General features: G+C 39.5%; 2 protein-coding genes across 2 annotated transcripts in view; both read left to right on the top strand.

Moving 5' to 3' along the window:
• LOC123979874 (GTPase IMAP family member 7-like) overlaps positions 1 to 2,722 on the top strand; it is a 3,102-nt gene extending 380 nt beyond the window's left edge. Inside the window, exon 2 of the mRNA XM_046063983.1 lies at positions 1,434 to 2,722. Coding sequence (XP_045919939.1) covers positions 1,434 to 2,201 — 768 coding nt within the window. The 3' untranslated portion in view covers positions 2,202 to 2,722. The remainder of the gene's footprint in view (positions 1 to 1,433) is intronic.
• Positions 1 to 13,743, top strand: part of LOC123981207 — a 15,211-nt gene extending 1,468 nt beyond the window's left edge. Inside the window, exons 2-11 of the mRNA XM_046065943.1 lie at positions 5,799 to 5,937; positions 6,413 to 6,590; positions 6,973 to 7,114; positions 7,686 to 7,829; positions 8,698 to 8,750; positions 8,857 to 8,874; positions 9,097 to 9,176; positions 10,678 to 10,731; positions 11,512 to 11,565; positions 12,676 to 13,743. Of these exons, the coding sequence (XP_045921899.1) occupies positions 6,479 to 6,590; positions 6,973 to 7,114; positions 7,686 to 7,829; positions 8,698 to 8,750; positions 8,857 to 8,874; positions 9,097 to 9,176; positions 10,678 to 10,731; positions 11,512 to 11,565; positions 12,676 to 12,696 (678 nt within the window). The 5' untranslated portion in view covers positions 5,799 to 5,937; positions 6,413 to 6,478 and the 3' untranslated portion in view covers positions 12,697 to 13,743. The remainder of the gene's footprint in view (positions 1 to 5,798; positions 5,938 to 6,412; positions 6,591 to 6,972; positions 7,115 to 7,685; positions 7,830 to 8,697; positions 8,751 to 8,856; positions 8,875 to 9,096; positions 9,177 to 10,677; positions 10,732 to 11,511; positions 11,566 to 12,675) is intronic.
• The last annotated feature ends 672 nt before the right edge of the window (positions 13,744 to 14,415 follow it).

Genomic DNA, 14,415 nt, shown 5'->3' with positions numbered 1-14,415 from the left:
AGTGTAAAGTAGTGAGCGTGCAGCTTGTATAACAGTGTAAAGTAGTGAGCGTGCAGCTTGTATAACAGTGTAAAGTAGTGAGCGTACAGCTTGTATAACAGTGTAAAGTAGTGAGCGTGCAGCTTGTATAACAGTGTAAAGTAGTGAACGTACAGCTTGTATAACAGTGTAAAGTAGTGAACGTACAGCTTGTATAACAGTGTAAAGTAGTGAGCGTGCAGCTTGTATAACAGTGTAAAGTAGCGAGCGTACAGCTTGTATAACAGTGTAAAGTAGCGAGCGTACAGCTTGTATAACAGTGTAAAGTAGTAGCGAGCGTACAGCTTGTATAACAGTGTAAAGTAGTGAACGTACAGCTTGTATAACAGTGTAAAGTAGTGAGCGTGCAGCTTGTATAACAGTGTAAAGTAGTGAGCGTACAGCTTGTATAACAGTGTAAAGTAGTGAGCGTACAGCTTGTATAACAGTGTAAAGTATAACAGTGTAAAGTAGTGAGCGTACAGCTTGTATAACAGTGTAAAGTAGTGAGCGTACAGCTTGTATAACAGTGTAAAGTAGTGAGTGTACAGCTAGTTTAAAGTAGTGAGCGTACAGCTTGTATAACAGTGTAAAGTAGTGAGCATACAGCTTGTATAACAGTGTAAAGTAGTGAGCGTGCAGCTTGTATAACAGTGTAAAGTAGTGAGCGTACAGCTTGTATAACAGTGTAAAGCAGTGAGCGTGCAGCTTGTATAACAGTGTAAAGTAGTGAGCGTACAGCTTGTATAACAGTGTAAAGCAGTGAGCGTGCAGCTTGTATAACAGTGTAAAGTAGTGAGCGTGCAGCTTGTGTAAAGTAGTGAGCGTACAGCTTGTATAACAGAGTAAAGTAGTGAGCGTACAGCTTGTATAACAGTGTAAATTAGTGAGCGTACAGCTTGTATAACAGTGTTAAGTAGTGAGCGTACAGCTTGTATAACAGTGTAAAGTAGTGAGCGTACAGCTTGTATAACAGTGTAAAGTAGTGATCGTGCAGCTTGTGTAAAGTAGTGAGCATACAGCTTGTATAACAGTGTAAAGTATTGAGCGTGCAGCTTGTATAACAGTGTAAAGTAGTGAGCGTACAGCTTGTATAACAGTGTAAAGTATTGAGCGTGCAGCTTGTATAACAGTGTAAAGTATTGAGCGTGCAGCTTGTATAACAGTGTAAAGTAGTGAGCGTACAGCTTGTATAACAGTGTAAAGTAGCGAGCGTGCAGCTTGTATAACAATGTAAAGTAGTGAGCGTGCAGCTTGTATAACAGTGTAAATCTGCTGTCCCCTCAAAATAACATCACATAGCCATTAATGTCTAAACCGCTACTGTACATTGTGTTCTGCAGAATCATCCAATTATCCAGTGGCTTTTAACTCTGTCCTCTACGATCTCACAGCGTTGTCTTCCTGTGAAGTAGTTTCAGATTAACAGCGTGTGTTTTCTCTCCTCAGTGACCGGACAGTGCTGCAAGCAGAAAGGTTTGGTCTTCGGCAGAGAGCTGACCGTCATCGACACGCCCGGCCTCTTTGACACCTCAGAGTCTGACCACACAGTGAAGAGAGAGATCGCCAAATGCATCAACATGTCGGCCCCCTTCACAGCAGAGGAAAGAGATGCTGTCAGGAAGGTGGAGGAGGTCTTTGGGAAGGATGCATGGAAGAACACCATCATCCTCTTCACGTACGGAGACCGAGTTGAGTCAGACTTTGAGCGACAGCTGGAGGAGGCCGGACCGGAGCTGCTGGAGATCCTGAGGAAGGCAGGAAACCGATATCATGTCTTCAACAACCTCAAAGCCAACCATCGTAGACAGGTCCTGGATCTGCTGGAGAAGGTGGAGCAGATGGTGGCTGCCAACGGAGGAGGGTTTTACTCCAACTACACCTACCAGCAGGTGGTGGAGATGCTGGATCAGAGAGAGGCAGAGCTCAGAGAGTTCTACCAGAAGAAACTGGAGGAGGAAATAAAAGCTGTTGAGTCAGAGTATGAGAAGAAGTTGAGTGAAGCTCAGCAAGAGCGTCACAAGGTGGAGGAACGACTGCAGTCTGAGCTGCAGGAGGTGAAGCGCTACTATCATGCTTTGGAGAGTGGAGTCCGTCAGGTTGTGGAGCAGATAGTGTCAACCGACTCCAAAGAAGACATTCTGAAGTTTCATGAGACTCTGAAACTGAGCTTACTTTCCTAAAAGCTGCTGATCCTTTCACTGCGTCCATCTTTACAACATTTGTGTCTGCTGTTGGTCCAAACGCAGAGACTTAAATGTCCAGCAAACTCACAGCAACAGTTATATATATATATATATATATGAGACTCCTTCAGACTTAAATTTGGGACTAACAATTTCATATCCCTAAAATCTGGGGTTAAAAGTTTGAATTCAGTTTTTGCTTTCTGAGTTGCAGCTTTGAGGAGAATCTTTCATATACTGATTTATACTTATTTAAATGTAATATTCTATAATGTATAAATCTTAAATCTTTAACAACTCATCCTCAGATTTAGTTTGAAATTAGAGCTTTAACCTGTAATAATGTCTGACTGATATTTTCCTTTTGTATCAACATTATTTACATTTACATCTATATGAAATTTGAATCAATAATATTAAATTGGTATTTTTGCTTATTAGTATTATCTAGACTTGCTCTATATGAAAAGTGCAGTGAGAACTTCTGTTTTGATATAAATAAAATTTAATTGAAGGTTTTTCTTGTCTTGATTGTTTCTTTTGAAAGCCAAACTGGCTTCTTGTGAATGAGCATCCAACAAACTGTGAAAAAGTGTTTCTCCGCCTAGTCTGTTATTGAAAGTGAAAGCTACACTGAGGAGACGTGAGGAGGGAGGAGTTCAGGCAACAGGCTGTCTCCCTCTCTCTCTCTCTCCCTCTCTCTCTCTCTCTCTTCCTCTCTCTCCATCCACACATTACAGTCAGGTGATGGGGAAGAACTCACGGAGCCTCATGAGATCCGGAGACGGGTGGTGCAGTTTTACTCTGAGCTGTATAAAGCGCAGCATGTGGAGCATGAACAGCTGTTTGAGTGTTTCAGTGAAGGCCTGCCCAGAGTCTCCAGAGATGACCATCCTGAGCTGGAGGAGCCTCTGGTTTTGGAAGAGCTGCATGCTGCCCTGCAGGGGACGGATGGAGGGAAGGCCCCGGGTATTGACGGTCTTCCTGTCGAGTTCTACAAGACCTTCTGGAAAGAGCTTGGTCAGGACTTGTTAGATGTGTTCAATGAAAGTTTTGAAAATCAGACCCTGCCTCTGAGCTGCAGGAGAGCTGTAATAACCCTGCTGCTGAAGAAAGGAGACCTTCAGGACGTCAGAAACTGGCGTCCAGTCTCCCTCCTCTGTTTGGACTATAAGATCTTGTCCAAGGCTCTGGCTAACCGGTTGAAGCAGGTGATGGAGGAAATCATTCACCTGGATCAGTCGTACTGTGTTCCTGGTAGGTCCATCACAGACAACGTGTCGTTAATCAGGGATGTTTTGGATGTCTCCAGTTCTTTGGGCACTGACCTCGGTCTCATTTCGTTAGACCAAGAAAAAGCCTTTGACAGGGTTGAGCACCTTTATCTTTGGAAAGTTCTGGAGTGTTTTGGTCTCAGCCCACGTCTCATTGCTATGATAAAAGTTTTGTACAGAGACATTCAGAGTGTGCTGAAGGTTAACGGGGGTCTGAGTGCTCCCTTCACAGTAGGCAGGGCTGTCAGACAGGGCTGTCCTCTGTCTGGGATGCTGTATACATTGTCCATTGAGCCCTTGCTACACAAAATCCGGTCCTGTATTCATGGTTTGGTTTTACCAGGTTTTAACACACCGCACGTTTTATCTGCTTATGCTGATGATGTCATGCTCCTGGTCAGAAATCAAGCTGAAATTAATATTGTTGGAAATATTGTGTCTGAGTTTGGTCTTATCTCTGCTGCAAAAGTGAATTGGACAAAAAGTGAAGCTCTAGCAGTTGGAAACTGGGTTGGTGGTCTTCCAGTCCTGCCGGGGGGGTTGGGATGGAGAAATGATGGTATAAAGTATCTAGGTGTTTATCTTGGCAAAGAAGAAATGGTGAAAAGAAACTGGGAGGGCATGATAGAGACGATGAAAGGAAGGTTGAAAAAGTGGAAATGGCTGCTTGCTCAGATGTCCTTTAGAGGAAGAACTCTAGTAATTAACAACCTTGTAGCTTCAGCACTGTGGCATCGTTTAGCTTGTATGGAGCCACCTGCTGGCTTACTCTCAAAACTACAAGCAGTTTTAGTGGACTTTTTTTGGGACAGGTTACACTGGGTACCTCAGAGTGTGCTTTTTTTACCAAAAGAAGAAGGGGGGCAAGGCCTGGTACACCTAGCAAGCAGAGTGGCAACTTTTCCATTTGCACAGAGATATCTGACTGGTTTTAAATACCCAGTGTGGAAAGAGTTTGCAAGCAGCATTTTAAGGAGAGCAGACAGGTTAGGACTTGACACTGCTTTGTTTTTAATGGATGTTGGTTATTTAAATTTGTCTGTATTGCCTGATTTTTATAAGGGAGTTTTTAAGGCCTGGCACCTTTTTAAGAAGAGACGGTTGGAGCCGTCAGTCTCCCTGTACTGGTTACTGAACGAGCCTCTGATCGGTGGATCCACAATGGACATACAGGACAGTGGTACACCAGGCCTCCATCACGCTCCGTTCTGCTGGCGCTACAACTCTCAGACGGATAGTGGATGTAGCTGGACCTGGTTTTATGAACACTGAGGCTGTGGCTGCACTGATTGGACTAAAATCTGTGCGTCACGTGAGGAACATTCTGAATGGTTGGACTAACAAACTAACAGCAGCGGATAATGAGCTGTTGAGGATGTACTGGAAAGGTGAGGAAGCTCCGGACGAAGAGGACCCTTTTCCAGAGTTGGGACTGGTACCCAATCTTGACTGTTGTTCTAGTCTATTGTTGGATGTCAGGCATCAGAAGGTCCCAGATCTGCACACGGTGACGGGTAAAATGATTTACAGGTGTTGTGTAAAAACAAGTTAAATGGTAGAAGTGACACGGTGTGGAGGGAGAAACTGGGGGTTAGTAACGCTGTGAAGCCCACCTGGAGAGTCTTTTACAAACTTCCTTTAAAGAAGCGCACAGGTGACTTACAGTGGAGAATATTACATGGGGCTGTTGCGGTGAATTCTTTTATCTCTGTGATTAATCCCTCTGTCTCTGACGGCTGTCCTTTCTGTGGGCTGCTGGAAACTGTTTTTCATTGTTTTTTAGAGTGCAGCAGACTGGGGGAACTGTTCAATGTGTTGGGGTGCTTGTTTTCTTCTTTTAATGAAGTGTGGTCTAACACTGCTTTTGTTTTTGGAGCAGGTTACAGGAAGACCAATGCAACAAAGTGGCAACTGTTAAATTTTATTGTAGGAGAAGCCAAACTGTCCATATACTTGAGTAGAAAGAAGCAGGTAGAAGGACAGCTGTGTGGAGACGTAGTCCCTGTGTTCACCTCTCTGGTCAAAGCCAGAGTGTTAGTGGATTTTAAGTTCCATCAGCTGATGAACAGCTTGGATGTGTTTGTACGTCAGTGGTGTTATGATGATGTCATCTGTTCTGTGGTGGATGAAGAAGTCAGTTTTAGTCGTGTTTTCAGCTAATTTGATGTTTTTATTCGTGTGGAAGTGTTTTCTTTTTTCTAAATGTCAACCGTTTTTGATTCTCTGACTTATTGAGTGTTGCTATGTTTTTGAATCAGTGATGTTTTATTAAAGTGGGTTTAAAAAGTAAAAAAAAAGTCTCTCTCTCTCTCTCTCTCAGAGTTCCTTCAAACTGTCAGAGAGATTTCAACCTGTTGGCGTTTGACCCTGATGGAGATAAAGTTGAATGCAGATACGGAAATGAAGCACTGTCAGAGTGTAACCCCTGCACACCGCCGTCTGTTCTCAACCTCTCACCAGTGAGTCGCCAAAGTCCACAGTAACACTTCTTTAAATACATTTTTACAACCTGACTCAAAAGTATGAAAAGGAAGACCACACAAAGTCTGTTAAGTTGGCAATAAAAAAGTCAGTCAGCAGTATGTATGAAATGTAATGAATGTATTTATACAACACACACACACACATACACATTTACATACAGGTATACTATATGTGTGTGGTATAGATTTTTTAACCTTTGACCAGTGGGACAACAAAAAGAATAAACTTAGAAATTACGCAAAGAAACCATGACGTTGATAGACCAGAACTGAAGGAAAACATCATGTAGAAGAAAATTACAGCAGTAGGAGTATGCTATATTTCCTAAAATAGCCTTACGGTGAAATTCTTACAGCAAATAAAATGTAATGGAAAATGTACAGTCTTGTATTTTCTGAAAGAAAATAATTGAGCTGTTTTGACATCTTGTCCCTTTTTGTCTTCTTGCAGTCTTGTACTTTGTCATTCAGCCCCACCGATAGCATTAATAAAGGTCTGTGGGCTGTACAGCTGGTGATGGAGGACTTTCCCACACAGAATATCACCCTGACTCAAACTAACGGGACACAGACAACAATAACTACCATCAACGCTATAAGCAAAATACCTGTCCAGTTTGTTTTAAGTGGTAAGACCTTGTTTTGTCAGTGTGTCGTTTAGCTGCACTAAAGTTATAGAAATAATCTCAGTAGTTGAGTTGATCTTCAGGAAGTGAGACAGTTTTAACAATCTTACCAAAACTAAATAAATATAGATATTATCTTATTATGACAATTTTCTTGTTTAATATGCTGATGTTTAGAAGGCACCAGTGTTTCACATATTAGCTTTGCATGCTAACATTTTCTAACAGGCACTAAACACAAAGCTGATGGAAATGTCATTAGTTTTTAGGAATTTTATCATAAACGAAAGGATGTAGTAAATAAGATTGATGGACGGACCAACCCACGTTGCCATCCTCATAAAACTTCAGTGTGGCTGAAGTTTTTACTTTTCCTATTGTCCAGTGGATCGTGCGGTGCCGTCCTGCACAGAGGGACTTTATCTGCCCAAGTTTCTGCCTCCAACCCCAGACAACAGAGCTCAGCTGTACGCCCCTGTCAATCAGACCCTGGAAATCCGGATCAATGCAAAAGCAAATAACTCCACGTAAGTCAAAATTAAAACTAATTGAGAAGAAGTTTGATCTTAAAATGCCACAGTTTAATGATGCCCTGCAGATTTCTTAGATAAAAAATACTTATCCACAACATGACATCAGTCTGTTAAAGGTGCACAAAGAGTCTTGAGTTGCGTAACAGGTTTAACAAGAGTGCAACAAAGTGTACAGAACAAACTGTATAGTGCTGCTAAGAAATACACAGAGTAGGTGTAAGCATAAACAGCAGTATGCATGAAAAACATAACTAGAGTTTGTGAAGGCATTGGTAGACCGCACCATGTTTTTTCAATTTCACAAGCTTCAACTTTTAAAGGCTAATACTGGCTTGACGACTTTAATGCAACTACGAAAAAATAATCAGCAACCCATCTGACTCAAATCAGCCAGCAGCTGCCAAGAAGGAAACAAGATTAAAAACAAAGATGAGTCAGATGAGAGTAAACTCTCCAGCAGAAGAATTTCAATCACGTCGTCACGAAAAACAGGTTTGCTACATTTGTTGGGGTTTGGAAATGCTTGTTTGACATGCAAAGTCTTTTCTTTTTCTGTTTGTTAAAGGATTTCTGATCTGCTGTTCAGCGGGCCGTACAATATGAACCGGATTATACTGGGAGCTGGACAGTACATCCTGAGTTGGACGCCGTCTGAAAACCAAATTGGAGAAAGCCATCCCGTCTGTTTTGTTGTCCAGGCACTTTTCAAGTCAGTCACTTCTCCCATGAACATTACCTTAAAGCAACACACATGACAAAAAACTATAGAAATACCTAAAATTAAAAAATAGAAATTGTGTGTTCTTATGGCCAAAGTCATTAATATGTATATCCAGGTATAATATAGTCTCTGTAATGGAAGGATACTGGATATTTGGGGGAAAAAGGTTTTTCCTTCAAAATCTACTCTTAAGATTACGTCTTTGTAGTGTCAGCTATCTGACCATTAAGAATTAGTTTTTTTCATAGATATTCCCATACACTAATTTACTTTCTTGCAAAGAGTTTAATGAAAAGATTGATAGCACTCTCATGTCTATACAGTGATTACAGTATGAAGCTGCAGATGTTTAGCTTAGCTTAGCATAAAGACTGGAAACAGGGGAAAAAGCTCACCTGGCTCTTTCCATAGTTTAAAAAATTACCTCTAAGGATAATTAATTTACATGTGACATCTCATGTGTTTAACTCGTATAAAACAAAGTGTAAAAACGACAAGCTGTGGTTTAAAGGGGATTTATGAGCAGGACTAATTCTTGGCTGGCAGCAATGACTTTCTGGACTCTCGGCTGGTTTACTTTAGTTTTTTCATCTAATTCTCAGCAAGAAAGTAAATAAGCATATTTCCCAATAGGTCAAATTGTTCTTTTAAAATGGAGGAGGGCTTACTTTGGCCAAAGTTGAGTCCCATCTACAATAGCATCTCTGAGCAAATAATACCTTGTTGAGAACTGTATGTATAGATGTATACTGCATAAGTGTGACCATGTCCTCCTTAAGCAAGAAAAACATTCTATCTTGAAATATATAAAAATAATTTCTGACATAATATTATTAATAATAATTTATTTCCACAGTACAGTCGAGTATCAATCGAAGCTACGATGTGTGATTGTTAATGTTGGATATGGTGAGTACAACCCTTCCTTTTTAGTTCATGTTTAGATTCAGTTGTTGATTTCCTGGATTATGAAGTTCACCAGTAATCTATGTTTTATATTCACCTCTGTTTACAGACCCATACCCGATCCCAAGTAAGTATGACAAATGGTGATGTTTCACTCTACACTGTATCCATTTTAATCATCTAATGGACATATAAATAGCCATAAATGGCTAAATGACAAGTGAAGGAGCTAAGTGAGAACAATGACATTGAATTTAACTGAAAATGAAGACCTCGTCTATGACAGCTGTATTACTCAGTTTCAGCACTTTCTGACCTGCATTATAATGTTGAGTTACTGTGTTTCTAGTTTTCATAGGTCTGAAAATGAAGGTTTCCGCTCTGTCTTCACTGTCTGAGGACTACATCTTTGATAAAATCATAGAAAAGGTTAGTATCGTCTTATGTAATCAGAAATCCCCTCAATGTATCAGATAACTGCATTTAGACAACAGTCAACATTAGTAAACTCTAAAAATTGACAGAAAAAATAAGAGTAAGTGCATTTCCAACGACCTGGTTTTGTGTGCATTTTCAATTGGGCTTAAAAAACCCTGAGCAGAATAACACTATAAAAAAGTTTTTGTTGAGGTGAACAAGTTGGTATATTAATAAATACTAAATGTGACAAAGTGCAATGGAAACAGTCTTAGTGAATAAATCATAATGACTTGAATGTAGCCTGTGACGTAAACTTCCACTGAAGAGATGAAAAATGGTGACAGAGGAAGACGCAAGATTCATTTATTCTTATGAGGAGACTGTAATGTTAATGTCCACTTGGTTGTAATGTTAATGTCCACTTGGTTTTCCATCGTTTGAGGCTTAACTAGTGATCTTTTAATTACATAGTCTCATTGTGTCCTCCTCTTCTACAATGATTTACTTGAGCCCAATTGGAGAATTAGCAGCACCAATATTCGCATAACAGTAGTGGATGGACATGGGCGTTAACTGTCCTTTTACTTTTTGCTGATTATATTTAACATTTGCTCTACATATCGACGAATGTTGACTAGAGAAACTACGCAGCACACATGCAATATACAGACTGGGACTGTAGGAAATATCAACAACAAGTTGCATCTTTGGTGACAGAATATTCCAGCCTGGAGTCCCACTTATACCAAACCTTTAGTGAAGCTGTTTTACTGGTTGTTGTGTTTTAACAGGAGCCAATTTTTTAAGGCTGCATCAGGGTCTTTCCTCTGGCTAAGAGTTGGCTAACATCTCTAACAGTGAGAAGCACTGAGACTGTCACAGGTGGTGAAACTGAAATGAATCATTTTTATCGTGCAGCCAGTGGAAAAAAGTTTAAAGTTTAAGTAAATTCATCTGATGTGGAAAACTTGAACTCACGTGCAAATAGGGCTGCAATGCCAACTGGTACTCTATTGGACCGGATCAACTGGAGAATGGGAGAAGCAGAAGAACGGAAATCATTTTAATCATTAATGATTAAATGAAATGAATTTAATGGAAAGTGGAAGCTTGTACAAGGAAATATGAAGGCGAATTTGAAGTGCTTCATACTTTTTTGTTTCATTTTGGAAAGCGGAAAGTGAGCATCAAACACTTTCTAGTGCTGACAGACACATTTAATGTTACGTAACATGCAGTTTGACTTTTGGTGAATGACGTCTTGTTGAACAAATGAGAAGCAGCCACTGATTCCATTAAAACAGAGCTGAGCAGGTCGATCTAGATGAAAACATAAAGGGGAGATAAGGATAAACAGCTGTGTTGTATTTGGGGACTGGAGCACAAACTAAACTCAAAATAATTTGTATGTACCTCTGTTTAGTTTACTTTCTCAAATCCTTTTACACAGAACCATCATATCTGAGAACGTAGTGATCATATCTCAGCAACAATGTTTTTATCTTTCCAGATTACAGCTGAAATGTTGAGTCAAGAAGTGCCATCCGACTTCTCTCCAAGCCTCGTGAGTAGTGTTAAACTGAACTTTACACCCACAGCGACCTCTGCTGTTTCACCTTGAACCTTTATTGAAAGAAATGTGTTTTCAGTTGTTGAATAAAATGTTTTAAAAGTTTTTTCTGCCTTTGATTTTATGTCCAATGTGTACTTTATTTGACTATTTATATTAAAATCAACTGCAAAAACAACATCTCTTTAATAAGATTAAGCTTAAGTGACAATTGAATTTACTGTACAATTGTAATTTAGAGTTTCATAACCATTGCAGCAGAAATGTCTTCATGTCACTTCCTGGTTCATTGTCTGACCTAAAATAAATTCTTCTGTGTGGGACTCAGACAGAAAGTTTTGTCATGTGCCACAAGATCTAAACTATTGTTTAAATTCATTGAACGAGGAAGCTTGTAAAAGGAAGTATGAGGGTGAGTTTGTGGTGCTTTAAACTTTTGTTTGTTTGTTTTGGAAACAACAAGTGAGCATCAAACAATTTCTAGTGCTGACAGACATATTTAATATGTAACGTAACATAGAATTTGACTTTTAGCGAGCAACATTTTGTTGGACAAATGAGAAGCAGCCACTGTTTCCATTAAAACAGAGCTGAGCAGGTCGATCTAGATAAGATAAGATCAACATCTGTATTTTATTTGTAGTTTTAGGCTAATAATAATCTGTATTGATCTTTAGTTTACTTCCTCAAATCCTTTTCTCCCACTGTACACAGAACGATCATACCTGAGAATTTTGTGATCATATCTCAACACCACTGTTTTTATCTTTCTAGATTAGAGCTGAATTGTTGAGTCAAGGAGTGCCATCTGACTTCCCTCTAAGCCTTGTGAGTAGTGTTAAACTTTACTTTACACCCACAGCGACCTCTGCTGTTTCACCTTGAACATTTATTGAAAGAAATGTGTTTTCAATTGTTGAATAAAATGTTTTAAAAGTTTTTTCTGCCTTTGATTTTATGTCCAATGTGTACTTTTTATTTGATTATTTATATTAAAATCAACTGCAAAAAAAAAATCTCTTTAATAAGATTAAGCTTAAGTGACAATTGACAATTGAATTTACTGTACAATTATAATTTAGAGTTTCACAACCATTGCAGCACAAATGTCTTCATGTCACTTCCCGGTTCATTGTCTGATCTAAAATAAATTCTTCTGTGTGGGACTGTGTCATGTGCCACAAGATAATAAAAACTATAGTTTAAATTCATTGAACGAGGAAGCTTGTAAAAGGAAGTATGAGGGTGAGTTTGTGGTGCTTTAAACTTTTTTTGGTTTTTTTTGGAAACAACAAGTGAGCATCAAACAATTTCTAGTGCTGACAGACACATTTAATGTTATGTAACATAGAATTTGACTTTTAGCGAGTAACATTTTGTTGGACAAATGAGAAGCAGCCACTGTTTCTATTAACCCCTTGACGCCGATTGTCGTGAATTCGCATCATACCTCTTCATTGCAGACTGCAAGCCAAGATAGCACATGGATTCCCCCAATGCCTGTTGGTGCATATATGAACCTGATACAAACCTAGAACCTTTTGCAAGCCCTGGTTTCTCATTTATGCCTGTTGTCGCTAATTTGCATCATTTGCATCTACACATACCTGAATTTATATCTTTTCTATGTTCTAAAGACAAATTAACAATCTTAAATTAATTTAACATCAGCTTGAAAGCAAATGAAAACACAAATTATTTTTTTTATTTTTTTGATCATAAAAAAATTCAGGCGTTAAGGGGTTAAAACAGAGCTGAGCAGGTCCATCTAGATAAGATAGGATCAACATCTGTATTTTATTTGTAGTTTTAGGCTCATAATAATCTGTATGGATCTTTAGTTTACTTCCTCAAATCCTTTTCTCCCACTGTACACAGAACGATCATAGCTGAGAATGTTGTGATCATATCTCAACACCACTGTTTTTATCTTTCCAGATAAGAGCTAAACTGGTGTGACCTGCCATCAGACCTCCCTCGAAACCTCGTGAATAGTGGGAAACTGAACTTTACAACCACAGGGGTCACTGTCTCATCTTGAACATTTATTAAAAAAAATTTATTCACAGTCGTTGAAAATTTGATTTTTACGGAAGCCCTAAGCGGCCATCCATTCAAATATTTATTTTACTCCGATGTCGGAATCTTGAGATAACAAACCATAGCTGAATACAGGGGTTGGCCCGTGTTTTTCCTTCAGTACAGTGTGACTGGTTAGTTCAGTTGGTAGAGCACAGGACTCATAATCCAAGGATTGTGTGTATTTGACTCCTGCTGTCAACAACTTTTTTTTCCCTCTTGTGTGTTTTTTTTTACTATCCTCTTCAACAAAGTCGTTATGAAGAGATTCAGCGGTATCCAATCAAACATTTCCTGATGGCTATTTCAAAGGTTCAGAAATAGCTGTCAGGAAATGTGTAACGTTAAATGGATTCACCTGAATGAGAAGCACAGTATGTCCTCTGCCTGGGAATGATGGGGAAATGAAAAGTCCATAGGTTGATGGATGTGGACCAATCTCCACTCTGTTCATAAGAACTGTTGAAGAGGATTATGAAAAAGATTAAAAACTTCTGTGAGGATCAAACAACTCCAAGAGGATGAGTCCTGTGCTCTTCTAAGCTTACCCGTGATACAGAAACACATAGTAAAATTACCTTTAAACCACTGTTAAACTACTGTTTTGTTATCTCGAGATCATGAGAAAATTATCCCATTATCATGGGAAATCGGAGTAAAAAAATGTTTCAATGGATGGCTGCTTATGGCTTCTGTAGATTTTTCTTCTGTGTGGGATGTACTTTAGGGGACTAAGCCCTGTTTGGGCCGTTTTCTCTATTTTTACATTTGGGCTTATAAACCATATGTTATGGAGTTGTAACACCATGTGTTTGGTATCTATGGATTCAGAACACCTTAAGCTAACATAATCATGCGTGTAATGTGTTTATTAAGGAAGTATGAGTGAAAAATGTACAATAAACTAGAGAATTTCAAAAACGAAAATTAGATTTGTCATTTATTACTGAAAATCACATCTCACACAAGAATAATGAACAGTGTTTGCACACAAAATATAATTTTCAAACCCTTTGCTTGACAGACATTTGTAATTGTTCAATCAAATGTGTAAAGAAAAATTAAACAATGCACTTTTTACAGTCCCAGGCGTTTTTTCTTAGGCATGCCACTGAGCAAAGCAAGGCCTCTCCAGGAAGTTGCAGAGGGGCACCTGGCATGCCCCACACTGCCAGGGGGTCTTGTTGTACACTTTGCTTGCCTTGCAGTGATCACAGTACTTTCTGACGTCTGCAGGCTTGTGTGCAGGGTTTGCTGGGTCCAAGGGGGCAATGGGCAGGGGTGTGTGATGAGTTGTCCTGTCTGCAGCCGCTGTTACCTCAGTTGTCACCCCGGCAAGTTGAGCAGAGAGCTCCTCCATAAAGGCTCTGTGTGTAAGTGGTGTAGTGTTTTGCTCTTTACACAGTTCTTTGTGGAGGATGTAGCTGTTGCATGTAGCTATGTCCACAAAGTGTAAGAACATAGTCTTATATCATCTATGTGCTTTGTGGTGAGCAGTGGTGTATTGTTATCACAGTAAATGTGATAACCACTTCCCAAATACGGTTTGTCCAGGAGGCCCACAACTGCGTCATAGGAAAGTCCAAAGCCAGTAGGGAA

This window comes from Micropterus dolomieu, linkage group LG12 (assembly GCF_021292245.1).
Source record: "Micropterus dolomieu isolate WLL.071019.BEF.003 ecotype Adirondacks linkage group LG12, ASM2129224v1, whole genome shotgun sequence".
Lineage (NCBI taxonomy): Eukaryota > Metazoa > Chordata > Actinopteri > Centrarchiformes > Centrarchidae > Micropterus > Micropterus dolomieu.
This window is presented reverse-complemented; position numbering and strand designations above follow the sequence as displayed.